General features: G+C 41.9%; 1 protein-coding gene across 2 annotated transcripts; it reads left to right on the forward strand.

Moving 5' to 3' along the window:
* The first annotated feature begins 311 nt into the window (after positions 1-311).
* On the forward strand, positions 312-21,771 carry myh11a (myosin, heavy chain 11a, smooth muscle). Of its 2 annotated transcripts, XM_088374591.1 has the most exons (42): positions 312-446; positions 2,931-3,300; positions 3,394-3,550; positions 5,130-5,157; positions 7,539-7,638; positions 7,766-7,792; positions 9,481-9,573; positions 9,692-9,755; positions 9,921-10,019; positions 10,200-10,343; positions 10,610-10,705; positions 10,907-11,025; positions 11,097-11,249; positions 11,336-11,509; positions 11,591-11,764; positions 11,884-11,998; positions 12,191-12,384; positions 12,803-12,924; positions 13,007-13,076; positions 13,160-13,320; positions 13,564-13,672; positions 13,746-13,877; positions 14,038-14,244; positions 14,349-14,486; positions 14,558-14,681; positions 14,764-14,935; positions 15,208-15,420; positions 15,514-15,658; positions 15,751-15,957; positions 16,035-16,139; positions 16,220-16,372; positions 16,452-16,700; positions 16,786-16,998; positions 17,124-17,336; positions 17,417-17,578; positions 17,780-17,908; positions 18,465-18,553; positions 18,626-18,749; positions 18,814-19,022; positions 19,511-19,619; positions 19,704-19,876; positions 20,335-21,771. In XM_088374591.1, exons 2-42 carry the CDS (start codon positions 2,959-2,961, stop codon positions 20,459-20,461), a joined length of 5,934 nt encoding a protein of 1,977 aa, XP_088230717.1. In that variant the 5' UTR covers positions 312-446; positions 2,931-2,958; the 3' UTR covers positions 20,462-21,771. The 2 variants fall into 2 exon arrangements, with proteins under 2 accessions (XP_088230717.1, XP_088230718.1); XM_088374592.1 differs by lacking the exon at positions 7,766-7,792.
* The last annotated feature ends 117 nt before the right edge of the window (positions 21,772-21,888 follow it).

Genomic DNA, 21,888 nt, shown 5'->3' on the forward strand with positions numbered 1-21,888 from the left:
ATATATATATATAATATATATATATATACATACATACATATATATATATAATATATATATATACACTACTTTTGTCACCTATCATATGTCATATATATGACACTTGCACATATACATTTTTTTTTCAATGTGTTCTACTTATGTCACCTTTGCATATTATATATAGCACAACTCTTCATCTTCACGGCATCACTTTGCAACTCGTCTGAGTGATTAGTGCGCATGCCCACTGCCTCTCGTGGATGTGACTTCCTGGTGGAGGAAAGCACAAGGAGGATGGCCAAGCCACGGGTGCAGCTCCGCCCACGATCGCAGCTCACGAGTTTAAATGGTAAGGCTCGCAATTTGACAGGGGTCTTTTGGACTTTTTGTGTGGGGAGTACCTTGTCAGTTTGACAGCTTTCTGCATCCAGCGCTGCCCTCGGCACACCTTTTCTTCCCTTTAAGTGAGTATGCTGCATGTCAAACAAGCTCATCCTGGAGCATTTAAGAAGCAGAAAGTTTGCTGTAATAACAAGCACTGAGTTGTTCTGGTTTATTGAAGGAAACAAGACTGTTTTGGTCTTAGAGGTGGTAAAATTAAATATATTCAATTCAAGATAAACTTTCATATTTCTTCTGTGAAATACTTTAAGAGGTGGAAAAACGGATCTTCAAATGTTGTATTTGTTAGAAATTTCACTTCCCATATGTGACCATGCCAATCGTGAAGTGTGGTAGTATTTAATTTTATACCTTAAACCTTAAAAGACAATTTATCATTAATTACACTATTTGCTGCCTTTGTCCAACTACTGTGGGAAGCGGGCAAAAGCAACAACAATTTGCCGGGGACAGTTTTCCTAAAAGATCCGATTAAACACTGATGCCTCAAGGATTAAAAGTACTTTTGCACAAATATTCCGTCACAATGATTGCAGCCCTAAGATATTTTTGATAATCCCTAACGGGTCAAGTGTCAGCTGCTCATTAATTAATATAATTTCCCATGCTGTAATTCATAATCTTATGCACAAGAGCTATTTTAAGATGGTTGATTTTAGGATTATTAAGAAGATGCAGGAGGAATGTTGCACAGAAAACAAAGGAAATGAGTGAAATCCTTCACAGGACCCGAAGGCCACACAATTGCAAAGGTCACCTTATCCCCTGGGTTGACATCCCTCTGTTTGTTTTCGACAAAAATAAGAATTTTATTTATTAAACAACAGGTTTTTTTTCTCATTTATGCTTGTCAGTACTTTAATCGAGACCAATTGTATAAGAAAGCTAGTTACTTTTATTCTATGATTAATTATAATCAACAATCGACATGAAAGCAGCAAAATACCCTCAGTAGAAATTCACCAAGGTCCAAATAACCTAAGTTGGACAAGCACTAATTTTGAAACATAGACATGTCCTGCATTTACCTAAATTTTCACATTAATTTACACATTGAGACACAATGCTTAACCAATTTGTGGTCATAAAAACGAGAAGACAACATCCTAACCACAGTGTTGAAATGCAGAATCATGTTGTCATTTTGAAATGGAATGAGAAATTTCAAAAAAGAAAATATCACAAACAAAAAATATATTATTTTCTAATCCTCTTGATTTAGGCAACTTTGCTTTAATCGGTTGGTCATATAATATATTGGTGGTCTACTTGTTTTATATTTCTTTTTTTGTTGTTTTGATTGTTAAGTTCGACATGCATGTGTCATTGTGAAATGAAGTTGCAAAGTGCAATGTTTAAGTCTGCCAATCAATCATACGGAGTTAAATTCCTGTCAACTCTATTTCAGACATCTGTCCTCAGCATACACTGGTCATGTTGACACAATAGAGCACGAGGTGACTTTATCTCAAGTCACAGTGGTGAGGACAGCTCGAGAGCAATAGGAGAAGTTCACTCATACAGGAAAAGTCTGTTTGGTGTTATCAGCTCAAAACATCATCATTACTTCCTGACGAGCATGTACGCTCATCGCTTGTCTTTGTCTCCTGTTAATATTTCTACGTTATTTTGGTTGATTTGTTTTGCTATGTCCCTGAGGTCTACTTCTGTTTTCTCAGAGGGCTTTCGGGGCTTTTTCTGCATAGTTCCCACTCTATTAAAGAATAGCAGTCTTGCACAGAGAGATGGAGGGAAAGGAGGTCAAAGCAGCAGCCCGTGGACAGCTGACTCTACATACATAATCCTCGAATCACTAAATTGTCTTCAAGAGTTAAAAGGCCAATCTCATTTGACACATCAATAAAGCTTGTGCTCACATGCTCACTGGACCCAGGGAGTGTGATAATAAAGGATTGTTACAGATGCCTGTATCAACCTTCTTAAATTCTCCCATAATACTCACATGACCCTTATAATTTAATCTGTGACTCCTGCATATAAAAATGGGTTCCTCCTGGAGCTATTATGAAGTATGACTGTTAAAGGCCCAGGCAACCGTCTAGCTCTTTGCCTTACTATCATTTCGGAGTAAACGACAAGGGCAGCTCGAGACATATTATTCCCTATATGGGCTTTGTTTGGGAGTTCACTTGCCTCGCTGTTTAGGAAGAAGGCAGAAAAGAGCCTCGCTCCAGAGAAGGGGCCCTTATATGGTCATCACAACACCAGACTGAAGCCCCCTCCAAGCAGACAAACAGACAGAGAGGGGGAGAGAGAGGGTGTAAAAATTGATATTGTCAATTAGCTGATGACTTGGAGTTAATGCATCTCATGGAGCTGGATTGTTTTCTCAGATATATATTTTTTTAAATCTCAATTCCGCGTCTGCAAGGTTTAATGGACATTGTCTGGGTTTGTGTCAAAGTGGAGTTTGTGTAAATGTTGAAATTTGAAACTGACTGGACAAAGAAGATCAGAGTAGCAATACTCCCATTTTCTGCCTCACTGTTTCTGTTTTAATGCTGTTCTTTTCTTTCTCACCCCAGTTGCCCCCCACCCCCACCAAGTCCAAACATGTCCAAGAAGGGCCCAAACGAGGACGAGAAGTTCCTCTTTGTCGACAAGGACTTCCTGAACAGCCCCATGGCTCAAGCCGACTGGGCAGCCAAGAAACTGGTGTGGATCCCTTCGGAGCGACATGGATTTGAGGCCGCGAGCATCAAGGAGGAGCACGGCGATGAGGTCCTGGTGGAGCTGGCTGACAATGCCAAAAAGGTGACAGTCAACAAGGACGACATCCAGAAAATGAACCCACCCAAGTTCAGCAAGGTGGAAGACATGGCCGAGCTCACCTGCCTCAACGAAGCCTCGGTGCTGCACAATATCCGTGAGAGGTACTTCTCGGGCCTTATTTATGTAAGTATGCACCCAAACGCATTCATTCAAATCAACTTCATTGACTTTCTAATCAGAATCCCATTGGAAATCCCAAACCCGTTTTGCTTTCAGACATACTCAGGCCTGTTCTGTGTGGTGGTCAACCCCTACAAGATGTTGCCCATTTACTCCGAGAAGATCGTTGAAATGTACAAAGGGAAGAAGCGGCATGAGGTCCCCCCACACATCTATTCCATCACAGACAATGCCTACAGAAACATGATGCAAGGTATGGTCTTTATTCCAGCGTCTCGCCAGGCCTAACAGTTTGAAAGACGATACAAGCGCAGCATTAGAGATAATCAGTCCTAATCTGTTTTGGCAGTAGGTCTCTTAATGTACTGCTCTATTGGGTGGTCAGCGTTTCGTGAAGGTGGCCGAGCTGTGCTTACAGTAATGAAACCACGCTAGCTTGGCCGTGGTGAGACTTTGGATGGTTCGCTTTCCCATGGAATCTGTTCCGTGCGGGCCCAGGGGGTCGTGCCCACTGGATCTCTTGCTGACGTGAGGGTGTTCTCTCTGAGGGGTTGACATTTTTGTTGAGCGATGAGTGGGGGTCTATAAAGTATTTCCTGTCCCATCAGTCTGTCTTTTCTTCATTCAATCCTAGCTATTTAACATTCAAAATCAATAGTGGAAGAATGTGGAAATACTTGTTTGCTCAATAGTGATGTTTTTTTTTATATAGTATGTGGTAGTGACTAAATAATAATAATTCATTTGACCGCTCCAAATTGCCCATCGGTGTGATTGTGAGTGTGGATGGTTATTTGACTGGGTGCCCTGTGATTGGCTGGCGACCTGTCCAGGGTATACTCTGCCTATGGGCCAAAGACTGCTGGGATAGGCCCCAGCATGCCCGTGACCTCCGTGAGGAGAAGTGGTTTGGAAAATAATAATAATTTTTACACTTTTTCCAAATGCTCATGGGTTAAAACTTCAAAATATATGGTTACAATCTCAGCGAAATGTTAATTTGGAAGATTACAGCTATATGTATAAAAGTCCCAATTTATTATAAAAGCTTTGTTTATTTTGTGCTTTAAATGGTGCAATAGATAAAGCCCTGGGAAAAAAAAAAAAACCTCTATCCAAATTTCAAAACAAAATATTAAAATAGTTTCTTTCATACTGCCCATCTCTCCTTTCCAACGTTTGAGTTTTCACTTGTATGCTTGTTTGGTTGGTTGTCAGTTACTGGTGCGTTAATACTGTCCATATGTTCTCCTTTGAGAGAGACTTGATCTCACTTCCTATTATGTCTGTATTGTTTTTAGATCTATACTCATTGTGATTTAGCAAGTTGTGTCCTCATCAAAGTCACATACTAATGATGAACTGTGTAATTCCTAAACCACCACAGTCAATGAGCATTTGTAAAGTGTTTCTTTTGGCTGGGATCTGCTTCTCATACCTCTTGTGCATGTGCATCCTAATGGAAGAGAAGATCTGAACAGCGCTATCAATACTCTAAAGTTTATGTTTGTAGTTGTAGAGAGGTGCAGAGCTTAAGCACTTCAGCCAGGACTGGAGTCCCATTTGCCGCATTTTTGCATCAGTCGGCTCAGGGAATAAACATGTGCTCAGGAAGTTGTCCCAAGAAGTATATTTTCTTATATCAATCTCATAAATCACTGTCATTAAAATGTTCTAAAAATGTATACAGTGTAAATTATTTAATTTACTGTACATGTCAAGGAAAAGGTATTTGTTTATACAACTCACTCAAATGTAAGCTAAAGAAAAATAAAATCAGTTTTATCTACTTATAACCAACATTAAAGTTCATTACATTTCTGTGTTTACAGATCGTGAAGATCAATCAATTCTCTGCACGTAAGTAAATCTGCCATTTTCAAACCCACTCCTGTCATTTTTTTGCCCTGAATGTTTTTTCCATGATGTCACACACAGGCTGTGTGTGCTTGGGTTTTGCACTGCCTAAGGACTGCTCCAAATTCAAATCCAATCAAATAAAGTTCCTCTATGCCCTCCAAGAGAGAAAAGGATAGAGGATAATAATATGACAATAATCAGTGACCTTGAAGTAGGAGAAGTGAGCAAAATTGGTGAATATATCAACAAATAGTCATGCAGTGCTCCCCGATGACTGCGGCCTGACTTTCCACTCAGACCCTTGCTCCGGAAGTTTGGCCTCTATGATGATTAGGAAACCAGATTAGTTTTGCCAAAGTTTGCTTTCCATGTTATTTTTTTATTAGTTTTAAGCTTTTTATTGGCAGCTTGTGAATTGGCCATCTCGAGACAAGCTGTCTTGGACCACATGTGATGCAGCTCATTTGTTATTTATTTTAGGATGGTTTTTTTCACTGCTCTATGTTCTCAGCCAAATTTGAGTAAATCACTTTTTTTTTAAATGATGAATATTGCTTATGTTTTGGAATCTAACTTTTGCTTTCAAAAGGAGGTGATATGTACACATAGTAGATCCCGAGGTATGGATTGGATATTATGCACGATAATAGACATTTTCCATTTAGGAATTTCCAGAACTTTACCACCCCTGAAAAAATGTACTCTGCAATAAAGGAATTCCAAAATGGTAAATACCATATTTTAACGAAGCCTGTTAAATTAAAAGGTGACAATTCAAACACATTCTTGATTGACACAGTAAGACAAAGTAAAAGGTCTTAACACTAATCGCTCTTCTCCCCATGCCGTGATGTCCTCTAGGCTTCCTCTTCTCCAAAATTACAGCACTAATCTCAAGATCCTGTATAGGTTTTGATAAAAATCAGACCACTTCCCCATCTAGTCCACCCTTTCCAGTATTTGTTGCACTACGTGTCAGGGGGGCAGGTTAAAAAACAGCTTTTGCACTAGGCGGAATCAGTGTAAACAGTTTTGAATACACAAGGTCAAATAATGTAAGAAAATCCAATCCATGTTACATGTGATTTAAAAAATGTAAACTGATAACACAATGACACAAGAGAGCTGAACACTTGCCCAGTAATGTCTCCCACTGGTCAACATTACCATTTCAGTTAAAACTACAACTGCTGTGAAGCTCAGCAGGCAGTCTGGGGCCTTATATGGTAGAAATGTTTCTGGTAAAGTACATGGAATGTCATGTATGATGTGTGTGTGTGTGCGTGTGTGTGTGTGTGTGTGTGTGTCTGTGTGTGTGTGTGTGTGTGTGTGTGTGTGTGTGTGTGTGTGTGTGTGTGTGTGTGTGTGTCCATATGCGCTGGATGTACATGTTATTTTTACCGCAAAACTTGGGAAACTTGTGCATCTAATTTGGGTTGACTTACCATTGAAATACATAAATCAGTGTGAACTAAATCAATAAAACTGATTTATGAATCAGACTAAAGTAGATTTTAGAAGTAGATGTAAACAAATGCGGTGTTGAAGGCATGATTTTAAAAAACAAGGATGTGGTCTATGGTAATTTCTCAGCTCATGTAATTCCCTTGTAGCAAGATTTGACCTGCCACCTCCATAGAGGACAAGATTGAAAATTGAGTATTAATTATTCATGCAAACTATTTCATGAAATTTTAGATTAGAAAATTAGATTTTGGTCATTTTGAGAGAGAGAGAGAGAGAGAGAGAGAGAGAGAGAGAGAGAGAGAGAGAGAAAGAGAGAGACAGAGATTTTGCTTATAGTGACTGTGCGCAAACAAGTTTTTCAACGAGGCAACTTCAGTCATAAAAACAGCATTATGGTTTTCATTTGGTGCAATTTTTAAACAGCTCTTAATCAGATAAAGTGGTTCCAGTGTACTTAATGCCGTGACCACTTTATGAAGATTGTTCTGATACTGAGCAGGACATAGATTGACTTCCCAGTAGTTCCAGTAGAATCTGTCCAGCTCTCACAAATGCTTACAGTGGGGGTCTGGATGTTGTGGGTCCGTGCCAGATGACAACAGGAAAAAAAGTATATTGAATGCGCTTCCAACACGGAGCCTCCCCTGCCTTTTATGGAGCCCTGACTTAGATGGCTGGTGGCTCTGGGATTGTTCAACTCTGACTTTCTCTGAAGGATCTAAGATCACAAGCCACATTTTATGGAAGGAAAATGGGACTAGTTTGCGCTTGTGTTTAAAAGCATGACAATTATACGGTACACTGAAGTACTTAAAGACTAAGCTTTAACTGCTTGTCTGAGCCAGGAAGATACAATTTGTTTTAAGTGAGGTATCTTTCTTTCTGTCTCACCTTGACATCTTTTTCCTCCTCAGTGGGGAGTCTGGTGCTGGCAAGACAGAGAACACCAAGAAAGTCATCCAGTATTTGGCTGTCGTGGCCTCGTCCCATAAAGGCAAGAAGGACAGCAGTGCTGTAAGTATGCATGCTAAGTGACCGTGCTGGAGTGACAAGTAAGGGTCTGTCAGCCAGTTCCCTCACTCTTAATGTATTTAGGATGCTGCACAGTTTAATTCTGAATATCGCCATTTCCTCCAAATAGCAACAATCAGGATCACAGTTTGCCTACGTGAGTAAAGGGCAATGCCTGAAGTGTGTTTTTGTGTGTGTTGTTTCTTCCTGAGATTTAAACGTGCATGACGATAGTGACACTCAGTTGCCAAAGAATCATTTTTTGATATCTATTTTCCAACACTAAGGTTCAAATCCTTACGATAGTGTTCCTTCTAGCATTTTAGTTTTTCCTGTGTTACACAGTGCGAGTGGATTTGCATGATCGTAGTTCTTCGTAGTCACATTTGAAACCACCGGAATGGCCAGTTTGGGCCGGCTACATTGTTGAGTTTGGTGTCAAACGTATTTTCAGTGAACACCCTTTCACTGCCGGGGGTGATGAGCTTAAGCCTCCCCAGCAGTGAAAGGATCTCTCACCGATCAACGTGCACAGTGTGAGCATGCCCATCTCGTCTCCTCATGTCTGGAACACGTCCTCTTCTCGCCTCCTACGCTTCGTCCAAGCTCCCTTCCGTTGCAGGAGAGTTCTGATGCATTTTATTTAGCCATATGGTCCGCCATCTTAAAAACAAAAAATCTTTCTCTGTCGCCCTGAAATGTTTTAAGTGCTCAGCGGTCACAACATTTGAGACATGATTTCACGACGCACAATCTACTTGATTGATTTGTTTGTAATGTTTCGATAGAAGATAATTGCTGAAAGCATGTTCAAATACTGATAACGTTGTTATCGTTGCTGGGATACCCTCAAACTCTCTTTCATCATTTTTTTTCCAACAAAACAAAACTATACTTTCAGCTCTCTTTTCTAGTTTGACTCCCTGATTTGACTATGCGGTAAACCTTGATACAAAAAAAGCCTTGCTGTAAGCTATCATATTCTCTTTCTTGCTGCTCTGCTCTGCTCTATTTTTTCATTTCTCTTCTCCAGTGACCTATCCCAGGAGTTTAAATGAACAAGACAATCCTTTCAGCTTTGATTGTTCTGATCTTCAATACATCAGTTGGTCTGTATCTTGTCAATCATTTCAATTTAACAGGATCTACCACCATGTTGCACAATCATATTCCATCTGTCACTATTTTCAATCAGCCTATAGTCTCCTCATCTGATAGTTTCAGCCCATTTTGGCGGATAGAAGCCGTGTTTTAAATCATTGAGGTGAAGGTTGACAGGGTCTGACCTTAGCTCAAAGCTGACAGAGCACTTTGATCAGGTGGATTATCTGAATGCACATCAAGGTGGGGTCTGCCTAATTTTCTAATTACCTGGTTCGACCTATAAATCTACAGACCAGCAAGATCATGAAGAGGAAAAGGTTGATAAGGGTCCATGACTGACAGGGTCAGTAGAAAAATAATATTTTGAAATTGATGCACTAAATCCCTGATGGTACAAAAGGTGAGAGAAGCTACACTTAGGCAAAACATTCATATAATTGGATCATTCCTCAGACGCAATGTGCTGATAAGATTATTTTCAGCTGAACTAACCTGCCCTTGTCTGTTTATATATCAGCTTCCCCTCATTTTCGTCTGAACCTCAGGTCAGATGTTGGTTGCATAACTAACTCTGAGCTGTTGATGTATTACAGGCAGTTTGAGATTTATTAGTCTTTTTCTTTTTTCTTTTTTTTTTTTTTTTTTGCACACATGAATTATAGTTTGGGAAAGCTACCCGTCAACCCCATCTGCAGCCCACCTCAGTTGACATTAATTGTGTAAATGTGTTGTTGTCACCAGGGAGAGCTGGAGAAGCAGCTCCTACAAGCCAATCCCATCCTGGAGGCTTTCGGGAATGCCAAGACCATCAAAAATGATAACTCCTCCCGATTTGTGAGTTGTCTTCCTAAGATTATATGTCAGAATAAAATTAGATCTTAAAAATCCTATCTACCATGGCTTTGTCCATGCTTTTATTTATTAACTCCTTCTTTGATTGTTTTTCACACAGGGTAAATTCATCCGAATCAACTTTGATGTGACAGGCTACATTGTTGGAGCCAACATTGAGACCTGTATCCTCAACTGTTTTAAATCTATCAAGTGGAAATGAAATCATATCTAGTTTAGGAACCGGCGATATGGCCATAGAAGCCAACAAATAGGTTAATGAATATGTTTTCACAGTTAGGCGAACTTGAGAGTTGAGCATTTGTGTTCTTTAATCGCTGAGTTCTCAGACCTCCTGGAGAAGTCTCGTTGTATCAGACAAGCAAAAATAGAAAGAGCCTTCCATATTTTCTACTACATGATCGCTGGTGCCAAGGACAAGGTTAAAGGTAACATATTTAAAATGCGTTGTGTGGATATTTTTTACATAAAATCATGACTTTACTTGGCATAACAATACTCTATAATGCAGGTCTCCGTTTTAATCCTGTAAAGTCATAACATTAAGAACTGGTGGGGAAAACCTGAAAAAGATCACTTTAATTCATTGTGTATTATTATCTTTTCAGAGGAGCTTCTTCTGGAGCCTTTCAGTAACTACCGCTTCCTCGTTGCGGGCCACGTCCAGATCCCGGGCCAGCAGGATGATGAGATGTTCGAGGAGACCATGGAGGCCATGACTATCATGGGCTTTACAGATGAGGAGCGAATTGGTATAACAAATGTGGTCTATCATTAGTTTTGACAAAAAAAAAAATAGGATAATTCCCAGTGATTCAGATAAATGTATCTTACTCTAATTGGGTGTCAACTGCTTCAATCCTCTTAGTCTGTTAATCAGATTTTGAAGTCTAAACTCTAATTTGGGCGTGAATTATAGCATAAAGTATTGTTTATATATCTGGCGGGCAGACAGACGGGCAGACGGACGGACAAACAGATGGATGGATCCTACCAATACTGTTCTGTTTTACTGTAGATATCCTGAAGGTGTGTTCAACAGTCATGCAGCTGGGAAACATTGAGTTTAAGAAAGAAAGGAACCAAGAGCAGGCCACCATGCCTGACAACACAGGTTAGATTCAGTATTTTATCTTCCTTGTCTCCCTCTCTACCTTTTTGTAATGTGAAATTGAGATATGAAGGTTCTTAAATATTACAGGGCACTTGAGGAATAAAATTGTGAGATGCAAACAATTAATAAAATATAGCAAAACAAAAGCAGAAATGGGATAAATATTTAAAAGTATATTCCATTTATTTCTCCTGTCTGTAGCGGCTCAGAAGGTGTGTCACCTGCAGGGCATCAACGTGACTGACTTCACCCGTGCCATCCTCACGCCTCGAATCAAAGTTGGCAGAGAGGTGGTGCAAAAAGCCCAAACCAAAGAGCAGGTACAGTGTACACTAAAAGAAGGAATGAAAAAATTGACATTTCATGATTTTGGTACTTGTGCACGTCATAGGCTGACTTTGCTATTGAAGCCCTGGCAAAGGCTGTGTTTGAACGCCTCTTCCGCTGGATCCTGGGCCGAGTCAACAAAGCCCTGGACAAGACCAAACGTCAAGGGGCCTCCTTCCTGGGTATCCTCGATATCGCTGGTTTTGAGATATTTGAGGTGTGAACCCTCCCATGAGCAATATTACGAGGTTAGCCTTTTTGTGAACAATGGGCATCCTCAGCTCTCTTTCACGGCTGTTGCAGGACAACTCCTTTGAGCAGCTGTGCATCAATTACACCAATGAGAAGCTCCAGCAGCTCTTCAACCACACCATGTTCATCTTGGAGCAGGAGGAGTACCAGAGAGAAGGCATTGAGTGGAACTTTATAGATTTTGGTTTGGACCTGCAACCCTGCATCGAGCTCATTGAGAGGCCGGTGAGTGACCCTGAGACAGTGACAACGAGCTTTTCTTCCTCATAACGTGGTTTCATGTAAATCCTTACATATTGTTTTCAGAACAACCCTCCAGGCATTCTGGCCTTGCTGGATGAAGAGTGCTGGTTCCCCAAAGCCACAGATGTCTCCTTTGTGGAAAAACTCATGAGCACCCAAGGAAACCATGTTAAATTTGCAAAATCAAAACAACTAAAAGACAAGACCGAGTTTTCTCTTCTTCACTATGCCGGAAAGGTGAGGATAATAATAAAGTGCACTTTAAAGAGTACGGTTGAGATGTGATTTGGGTTATGCTTTTGCACAACCAGATGTCCCAGGACTGCTAAATCAAATCCAATATTGTGTGCTTGTAGGTGGACTATAACGCCACAGCCTGGCTGACAAAGAACATGGACCCTCTGAATGACAATGTTACAGCACTGCTCAACAATTCCTCCAGCTCATTTGTGCAAGACCTCTGGAAAGATTGTGAGATCACAGACATACGTGCTTTAGCCATTTTTTTTTCATGTCAGCAAGCGTCTATATAATGGTGTTATGCAATATAGTTTCCACCTTTGATTTGTGTACATGTAATTTTGTCGATAATATCAAGTCCTTGATAATAATCAAATGTCATGTATACTGGTAATTCAATGACTGATGTGCTGTGTGCTTCAGCTGACCGAGTGGTGGGTCTTGACACCATTGCCAAGATGTCAGACAGTTCGATGGGCGGTGGATCCAAGACCAAGAAGGGAATGTTCCGCACAGTGGGGCAGCTCTACAAGGAGTCTCTCGCCAAACTCATGACCACACTGCACAACACCCAGCCCAACTTTGTCAGATGCATCATTCCAAACCACGAGAAGAGGGTAAACAACTTGTTGACTTAGAGTTTTTGAAACAGGATTTACGTCTGATCCCTGTTACCATGAATAGCCATGAATATTTTGAACCGACTAGTCATTGTGCCTTGGGACACATCACTCATTTCTACAAAGTCATCATTACTTAACTAAGGGTTGGGCTTCGACTTTTTAGTCACCCTCCACTTCCCCACCGATTTTTCTTCAGGACATCTATGGTTCCAACTTGGTGTTCACGTTTTGTAGTTCAGTGACCACAGTGACCTCTGCCCTCTCAACTGTCTCCATGAAGATACAAAATTGTCCCGGCCATGTTTCTAAGTTTTACCAAATGTCTCACCAGAAGAGTGGCAAATGTGCACTTGTCCCTCTGCTTTATGTCAACTCTTAAAGTCAATCCCTCTTACATGTAAGTTCTCCTCAGGCAGGGAAGCTGGATGCCAACCTAGTTCTGGAACAACTCAGGTGTAATGGCGTGCTGGAGGGAATTAGAATCTGCCGACAAGGATTCCCTAATCGAATTGTCTTCCAGGAGTTTCGCCAGCGGTGAGTTGGATCAGATCGGATTATTCTTAAACATTACTATACTACATGAATTTTGTAATCAAATGTCGCTTTTGTCTTATAGCTATGAGATTCTGGCAGCAAGTGCTATTCCCAAAGGTTTTATGGATGGAAAACAAGCCTGCTGCCTCATGGTAAACAAGTGTTCTTCACACCAAAATTGCTACTTTGAATTGAAGGTCACAATGAGACTGTCACTGTCTTCCATCCAATATAGATCAAACATTTGGACCTGGATCCAAATCTGTACAGAATCGGGCAGAGCAAGATATTCTTTCGCACAGGAGTTTTGGCTCAGCTGGAGGAAGAGAGAGACCTGAAGATAACTGTGATCATCATTGCCTTCCAGGCTCAAGCTCGAGGTTTCCTGGCTAGGAAGTACGTACATGCTAGCGTTTCACATTCCATGACTTCTAGCATGACTGTCGGCAGGATTGCATACAGCTATAATGAAATGAAAACAAATATTCTTTCAAGGATATTCCCATTTAAGTTTGAGGAAGAATACAAACTATTTCTTTATATGATAAATCAAAATGTCTAAGTCTATGTATAGTGCGTGTTCTCAAATTGCATGTATTGTATCACACACAATGTATTTGTTTTGTTGATCATTTACAGGGCATTTGCTAAGAGGCAACAGCAACTCACAGCCATGAAAGTGATTCAGAGGAATTGTGCCGCCTACCTCAAACTTAGAAACTGGCAGTGGTGGAGACTCTTCACAAAGGTCAGCATGTCCATTTAATTATTCAAGTTCTTACTATTTCATATTGATCTAACTTTCCAACACTCGCCAAAAGGTTAAGCCTCTTCTGCAAGTGACACGGCAGGAGGAGGAGATGGGCCTGAAGGAAGAAGAGCTGCAGAAATCAAAAGAAAATGCCGCAAAGTATCAATCGGAGCTGAACGAGATCACTTTGAAGCACACGGCGGTAAATGACGAGTGACACAAACATAGTAATTCCAATCAAGTTCACAGCCTATTCTCCTCTGCTCTACTGTCCATCCATTCATTTTTTATTATCTACCTACCTGGGTACTTCATTTCCACTGCCCAAGTTAACTCTGGCTTTGTCTGTCAATTTGCTTCAGATTTTGGAGGAGAGAAATGCGTTGCAGGAGCAACTTCAGGCTGAGACAGAGTTGTATGCGGAAGCTGAGGAGATGAGGGTGCGTTTGGCAGCTAAGAAGCAGGAATTGGAGGAAATCCTGCACGAGATGGAGGCAAGACTAGACGAAGAGGAAGAACGTTCTCAGACATTTCTGGTGGAAAAGAAGAAGATGCAACAGCAGATGCAGGTAGAGAATTTGTTGTGTTTATTATTGCTGTCAGTTATCTCCCATCACTTTTTCCAAATACAAGGTGCAAGCATGCATGGTATCTTGTTTTCGCTTTGATGCAGGAATTAGAAGAACATTTAGAAGAGGAGGAGGATGCACGGCAAAAGCTGCATCTGGAGAAAGTCACTTGTGAAGGAAAGATTAAAAAGCTTGAAGATGACATCCTGGTGATGGAAGACCATAACAACAAGCTGCTGAAGGTAAATAAGAAAAAAACATAGTGACGTTAAAGTGACATTATTGGTTCACACACTACATTTTTATTCTGTAGGAGAGAAAGCTGATGGAGGAGAGGGTTGCAGACTACAGTACTAATTTGGCTGAAGAAGAGGAGAAGTCGAAGAACCTCACCAAACTGAAAAACAAACATGAGTCCATGATCTCAGAACTGGAGGGTAATCACTCTTAAGCAACATCATCATTTACAAACTTTGTATACCCGTTTTTTGGGTCGCTTACCCTCGGCTGTACTTCCAGTCCGACTGAAAAAGGAGGAAAAGACTCGGCAGGAGCTGGATAAGATTAAGCGTAAATTAGAGGCCGAGTCAAATGATCTCCAGGAGCAGCTTGCGGACCTGCAGGCTCAGATTGCTGACCTCAAAGCACAGCTGGCAAAGAAAGAGGAAGAGCTCCAGAATTCCTTGGCCAGGTAAAGTCTCTTGATGGCTTCTTTGTCAGACTTTCCACATTTCAACATAGGCAGATTCAAAACAAAGAATCAGTCAATTGAAATGATCTGGAACTGCTCACAATGTAGAGGCCAAAGAAAATGTTGAGTTGATTGTCATGCACGAGGCCAATTAGCATGCCTATTATGTATCATTATACTTTGGAATGTTATTTCATGACAAATACAATTGAATAATGTTTCTTAGCACAAACTCAGTTACCAGTGTTAAACAAATTCCCTTTGTTGTATAGATTAGAAGACGAGACGGCTCAAAAGAACAACGCTCTAAAGAAAATCCGTGAGCTGGAGGGCCACATCTCTGACTTGCAGGAAGACCTCGACTCTGAACGAGCAGCCAGGAACAAAGCAGAAAAGATCAAACGCGACTTGGGAGAAGAGTTGGAGGCTCTTAAATCTGAGCTCGAGGATACTCTGGACAGCACTGCAACCCAGCAAGAACTCAGGTCACATATACCTTCACAAAAACAACAAAGCTAAAGAATAAACAAGACTTTTTTTTCACTTTTTTTTTCAAATATTCATTCTGTGTTCTGCAGAGCCAAACGTGAGCAGGAGGTAACCTCACTGAAAAGAGCCATAGAGGATGAGAACCGGACCCACGAGTCCCAGATACATGAAATGAGACAGAAACACACTCAGGCCGTGGAGGAGCTCACAGAGCAACTAGAGCAGTCAAAACGAGTAATGACTCCATGAGTTCACACATTAGTACTTCATCGATTTACTCGATATGACTTGTTTCCAATCAAGCCAAAACGTGCCTCCACAACCAGGTAAAGACAACTCTGGAGAAAGCCAAACAAGCTCTGGAGAAGGAGACATCTGAATTGACCATGGAAGTGCGCTCGCTCACTCAAGCCAAACAAGACGGCGAGCACAAGAGGAAGAAGTTGGAAGGTCAAGTGACAGATTTACAATCGCGCTTCAATGACAGTGAGAAGCAGAAGGCTGAACTGGGAGAACGCTGTTCTAAGATAACTGTAATTGGCTTCATGAAGTATATTCTTAAAATATAAAACTGAAAAAATCCCTAAGAATACATGTGAATGCCCCACAGGTTGAACTGGAGAGTGTGACAAGCGTACTGAATGAAGCTGAGGGCAAGGTCATCAAACTGAACAAAGATGTTGCCAGCTTTAGCTCCCAACTCCAGGATACACAGGTTACTGCAGAAAAACTTTGCTATTCTGATAGGAAGTAGCAGTATTTCACGCTGACCTTTGACCTGCTCTGCGTCCACAGGAGTTGCTAGCCGAGGAGACACGACAGAAGCTGCAGTTCTCAACAAAGCTTCGACAGGCGGAGGATGACAAGAACAGTTTACAGGAGCAGCTCGAGGAGGAGATGGAGGCCAAGAGGAACGTTGAGAGACAGGTCTCCACCCTCAACATCCAGGTCAGAGATGAGTCACATCTAGATTAGCGATGGCATCAAAATGTCGTAAACAAACGTTCATTTTACTCTGCTTCGACAGCTGTCCGATTCAAAGAAAAAGCTGGAGGAAATGTGTGGGAACAATGAGCTGCTGGAAGAAAGCAAGAAGCGTCTGCAGAAAGACTTGGAAGCAGCCAACACCCAGTTTGAGGAGAAGGCTTCTGCCTACGACAAATTGGAGAAGACTAAAAACCGTCTGCAACAGGAGCTGGAGGACACACTGATGGATCTCGATAACCAGAGGCAGAATGTTTCCAATCTTGAGAAGAAACAAAAGAAGTTTGACCAGGTGTGTTCAAGTTGATGCCGATGTATGACAAGATGTCGAAACTTTGACATGTAGCGTCATTTGATTGTGGCTGTTTGGCCTCCAGATGCTGGCGGAGGAGAAGTCCATCTCTTGTAAATATGCAGATGAGAGAGATCGAGCTGAGGCTGAGGCTCGAGAGAAGGAGACGAAGGCTCTGTCCTTGGCGAGGGCTCTTGACGAGGCCCAAGATGCCAGAGAGGAGCTGGAGAGAGCCAACAAGGCCCTGAGGGTGGAGATGGAGGATCTAATCAGCTCAAAGGATGATGTTGGGAAAAATGTATGAAGTAGTATCATTTCTTATTTAGTCGTGCTGCTGCCCACAGTCAGCTGAGATGGGCTCCGGCTCACCCTTGATGAACGCGTCATCACGTGCTTGTGAATTTGATGCTGCCTCGTTGTCAGGTCCATGAGCTGGAGAAATCCAAGCGAGGCTTGGAGGCCCAGGTGGAGGAGATGAAGACTCAGCTGGAGGAGCTGGAGGACGAGCTGCAGGCGGCTGAGGATGCCAAACTGCGCCTAGAGGTCAACATGCAGGCTCTCAAGGCCCAGTTTGAGAGGGATCAGCAAGGACGCGATGAGATGGGAGAGGAGAAGAAGAGGCAGCTAGTCAAGCAGGTGAAGAAACCTTTTGTTTCCTTTCCAGTGTCTGTTGCAGAAAGTTACATCAGAAATGTAACACCTCGCGTGGCTATCAGGTGCGTGAGTTGGAGACAGAGCTGGAGGATGAACGCAAGCAGAGGGCCTCAGCAGCAGCAGCCAAGAAGAAATTGGAGACAGACATGAAAGATCTGGAGGGCCAGATTGATGCAGCCAATAAGGGACGAGATGAAGCCATTAAGCAGCTTCGAAAGATTCAGGTGAGAATGCTAAAAAAGCGCGGGTATCGGAAGTTTTGTTATCTAAGCTGCAAAAGCAACAAGACTTTTTGACCAACCTTCACACATCCAGGGATGCAACAACCAATACCAGCTTTGTAATAATAATAATAATACATTGTACAGGTCACTAAAAAAAAAATACAGTCCTGATACTGGGATGTGATTCTCCTTTTCTGCCAGGCTCAAATGAAAGACTTCCAGAGGGAGCTGGAAGATGCCCGTGCTGCCCGTGAGGAAGTGCTGACGACGGCGAAGGAGAGTGAGAAGAAAGCCAAGGGCCTGGAGGCTGAGTTGATGCAGCTACAAGAGGTCACAGCAACGCAATTTTAATTTGAACTTTTAACAGTTTCATGGTCTATGGATGCCTATTAATGTAAACTAGTAGTATTCAACTAGTGTATTCTGATTAATACTATATTTGTGGAATATGAATTAAGAAACAAAGTCCTCCTGTTTTTATTCATCTCAGGGGGTCGGCCATTTTGTCACTCAGAATGTCATATTTGGACTTGTACTGTTGCATAGATTAGTATAAATTTGTAAAGATTTGTTTTTACTTTCATTAATTTCTAAATATTATAATTTTAGTAGTAGAATTAAATAATGATTTCCTCATGTGAGTATATACACAAACTGACTCAGTATGAAATCTGGGCCTGTTGGACCCAAAGCTGATATACTCACATGCCAAGTATATACGCAGGTTTATTGCACCCTCTGCCATCTAAGCGAGCAGCGTTTGGATGTTCTGCCTGTCGTAGTAGATATATGGACAAATCCGAAATTGCGCTATTTCCCACATTGCCACGGTATCTTGGTCGGGATTCTCTGAACTAGTGCAGTTTTCATGTTTCATGTTCTTTAGGATCTGGCCTCTGCTGAGAGGGCACGGAAGCAAGCAGAAGCTGAAAGGGACGAGCTGTCAGATGAGCTGGCCAGCAACTCCTCTGGAAAGTCAGTCCTGCTTTGTCTTTTTTTTAGAATTATTTGATCCGATCTAACCACACTGGTGCTTCTCGTGTGTAGGTCCGCCTTGTCCGACGAGAAGCGTCGCCTAGAAGCCAAGATCTCCCAGCTGGAAGAGGAACTAGAGGAAGAGCAGAGCAACATGGAAATCCTCAACGACAGGCTGAGGAAGAGCACACAGCAGGTTGCTATAGGAGCAAGTTCACATCATCACCAAGCCTCGGTACCAACTTGCATTCTCCCTACAGGTGGAGCAGATGAACAACGAGCTGCAAACAGAACGCTCCGCCTCTCAAAAGAACGAGAGCGCCCGGCAGCAGATGGAGCGCCAGAACAAGGAGATGAAGGCCAAGCTCAGCGAGATGGAGAACCAGGTCAAGTCCAAGTTCAAATCCTCCATTACCGCATTGGAGGCGAAGGTGGCTCAATTGGAGGAGCAGCTGGAACAGGAGAACAGGTCAGATGCAGAGAAACACCAATGGAATACTTTTTTTCCCCTGCATCATCATACTGCTTGTGCATCCTGAAAGTATTTGTATTATTTTTCCAAGCACTATCCCAAATGGACAAAGCAAAATTAAAATTTTAGGATGCTGCTTGCATTTTTTTAAGGAGAACTTAAATATCATTTGGACACACATCTGACCTTATGCTGTAACAACGGAAATCACAAACCCTCACATCTGCCAAAGTATACCATGTCAGAGGAGAAGCTAATCCATGAGGATCAAGGAACTACTAGAGCTCAGAAACAATATTGTGCTATCCGTGCAGATCTGGGCAAGGTTACAAAAAAATCTGCTTCACTTCACCATCGTTCACAGCACTTTACAAAACAAATATTGTGTCATTTAAATATCAGTCAAAATAGTCACCACACATCAAGCTATACATTTGAAGAAGCCTGTGATTTGAATCACATCAAGCTTTTATCCTGCTTTTCAGGGAAAAGCAGGTGACTGCCAAGAGTATGCGCCAGAAGGACAAGAAGCTCAAGGATGTGATCATGCAGGTGGAGGATGAAAGAAAACAGGCAGAACAGTACAAAGACCAGGTAGGCTCGCTCGTTTCCCAGGAATTTTGTCGGGGCTCTTTGCAGTAGCATAAGCGACATCTTTGACATGAACGCTCCCACCAGGCGGAGAAGGCAAACACGCGCATGAAGCAGCTGAAGCGGCAGCTTGAGGAGTCGGAGGAGGAGTCTCAGCGAGCCACAGCCGCCCGCAGGAAGCTGCAGCGGGAGCTGGATGAAGCCACCGAGGCCAACGATGCCATGAGTCGCGAGGTCAACTCTCTCAAGAGCAAACTCAGGTAGGAATAGTTTTATGTCATGAGCAAATGATTTCTAGTGGCTGCCTATGCCTGTTTTAGATTAGGGGCATCAAACTATGGCCCGCGGGCCAAATTTGCCTCAGCCTTTTCCAAATCTTGCTAATGAACCGATCATTTTAATCGGGTGTGCTGTAGTAGGTCTGCACCAAAAACAGGCTGGATAGGGGCTCTCGAAGACCGGACTTGGGCAGCCCTGCTGTATATATTAGACGTTCATAAATTTATTTGGGTTGACAGTCATAATGGCCCTCTGAAGGAAACTATAACTATGATGCGGCCGGTGACAAAAGTGAGTTTTAGATCCCACCCCCCTCCTTCCCAAATAAATCTAAATGATCCAAATTCAAATGATCAGAATGGTTCTTAGGATTTCGCAGAGTTTGCAAACTTGGCAAACTATTACAGACTGCCCACCGCATCTTCTTGTGCCCGTTCAGGCGTGGAAACGAGCCTTCCTTTGGCAGCGCACCTCGGCGTATGGGCGGAGGTCGGAGGGCGGTAGAGGATGCGTCTGAGGAGGAGGCGGACTCCCAAACTGACTTCAATGGAAAGTCAGCAGATTGAGTGATGAGATGATGTCAACTACGGATGTCTCCTGACAATACTGCCTTTCCAAAATTGAGGTTAACTTTTTGCTTTTGTTTCCCATCGCCTGGGTTCACCCTTACATTGAAATATACACTGCCTGGCCAAAGAAAAGTCTGACACAGGGTCTCAACATTTAGCCGAGCTGTTCATTTAGCAAATTCATGAGGTCAGCTAATCTCATATATGGACTGAGAATGTGAAGCCTGAGACCAACTCAGATTTATAACTGCCTCCACAGGTTGCCAGCTGATAATCATTTCGTCCCCATTCCCACCCATCATTCTAAGTCCAGGAGGGTCAAATCTTTTATTCAGTAGATCATGTAATATTTTTACAGTGGGTCTGAAGTCTAATCCAAAATTATGACAGATTTTCCTCATGAGCCTCACTTAAATGCTCACATTTTGATAATGCATCTGAAAAATAATAATTGAATTAAATTATTTGATCAGCCTCTTTGATGCAGGTCAGTAAGATCTTTCTTTCTTATTCACACACGTACTTGTGAGAAAGAATCCAAACATTGTTAATTGCAGCAGTTAGAGTTACCTGTCAAGCATTTTTCATAATTCTCCAAAAACAGTTCTCTAATCTTCACATTTGGTCCAATCCAGATTTTCTTTTCCATGGGCCAGGTAGTGTATATTTTTCTACCATTTCCCTTAGTTAACTGATCTGTCCTCTTGAGCACTTTTCCTTGACACAAATCGAATGGATGAACAAAATATCAACCGAGGGGGTAATTTGGTGGCTTCACTGATGTGTGATTTACTGTTTTTATTTACACCATTTTGTGCTGCACTGAATGACTCATAAATGCAACATTTTGTACACATTAGGTGCCTCTAATTATTGTGCTAACCTGCCAGCAGAGCCAAATCCAGTGCATCACCTTTGGATAGTATGTCTCCTTGTGTAAATGTAGAACTACTACAGCTACGGTTGTCTTCGTGCCTGTGACTGCTGTTGACGTATGAGATTGGAAATGTAGATGCGGTCTACGCCCAGTCTGCTTTTTGTACCCTAACTAGTTGTCTTTTACATTTTTGCATGATAGCTTTTACATGTGAAAGGTTATCAAAGGTTTAGGATCACATCCTTGTACAATTTGCTGCATTTTTGGAACATGGTCAGTGATTCAATCTGCCTTCTAAAGTTTGTTCCTGCTAATCACCCAAGGCTGTCTGAAAGTTATGTAATCAACTGATGTTTACATTGCACAATTTCTTTCTACTAATTGTTGAACCACTTGCACAAAAATTAAAACTCTACACCCCTCAAAATGACCATTTAGGTCCTTTAATGTTTTGAGTGTTTGAGTAAATTCACAAATCTCATTGAAGCTGTTGAACAGGATTAAGTTTGGCGAGTGCATCAGATGAATATAGGCCACAAGGAGCTGA

This window comes from Syngnathus floridae, chromosome 4, assembly GCF_059516105.1.
Source record: "Syngnathus floridae isolate MCC-2025c chromosome 4, RoL_Sflo_1.0, whole genome shotgun sequence".
NCBI classification, from domain to species: Eukaryota; Metazoa; Chordata; class Actinopteri; order Syngnathiformes; family Syngnathidae; genus Syngnathus; species Syngnathus floridae.

Excerpts from the sequence above, each read along its gene's own strand:
- myh11a (XM_088374591.1), top strand. The coding sequence starts at position 2,959 with ATGTCCAAGAAGGGCCCAAACGAGGACGAGAAGTTCCTCTTTGTCGAC. Across the intron at positions 13,077-13,159 it reads AACAAGCCTGCTGCCTCATG|ATCAAACATTTGGACCTGGA; the intron begins GTAAACAAGTGT and ends CATCCAATATAG. Across the intron at positions 17,579-17,779 it reads AGCAGCTTCGAAAGATTCAG|GCTCAAATGAAAGACTTCCA; the intron begins GTGAGAATGCTA and ends CTTTTCTGCCAG.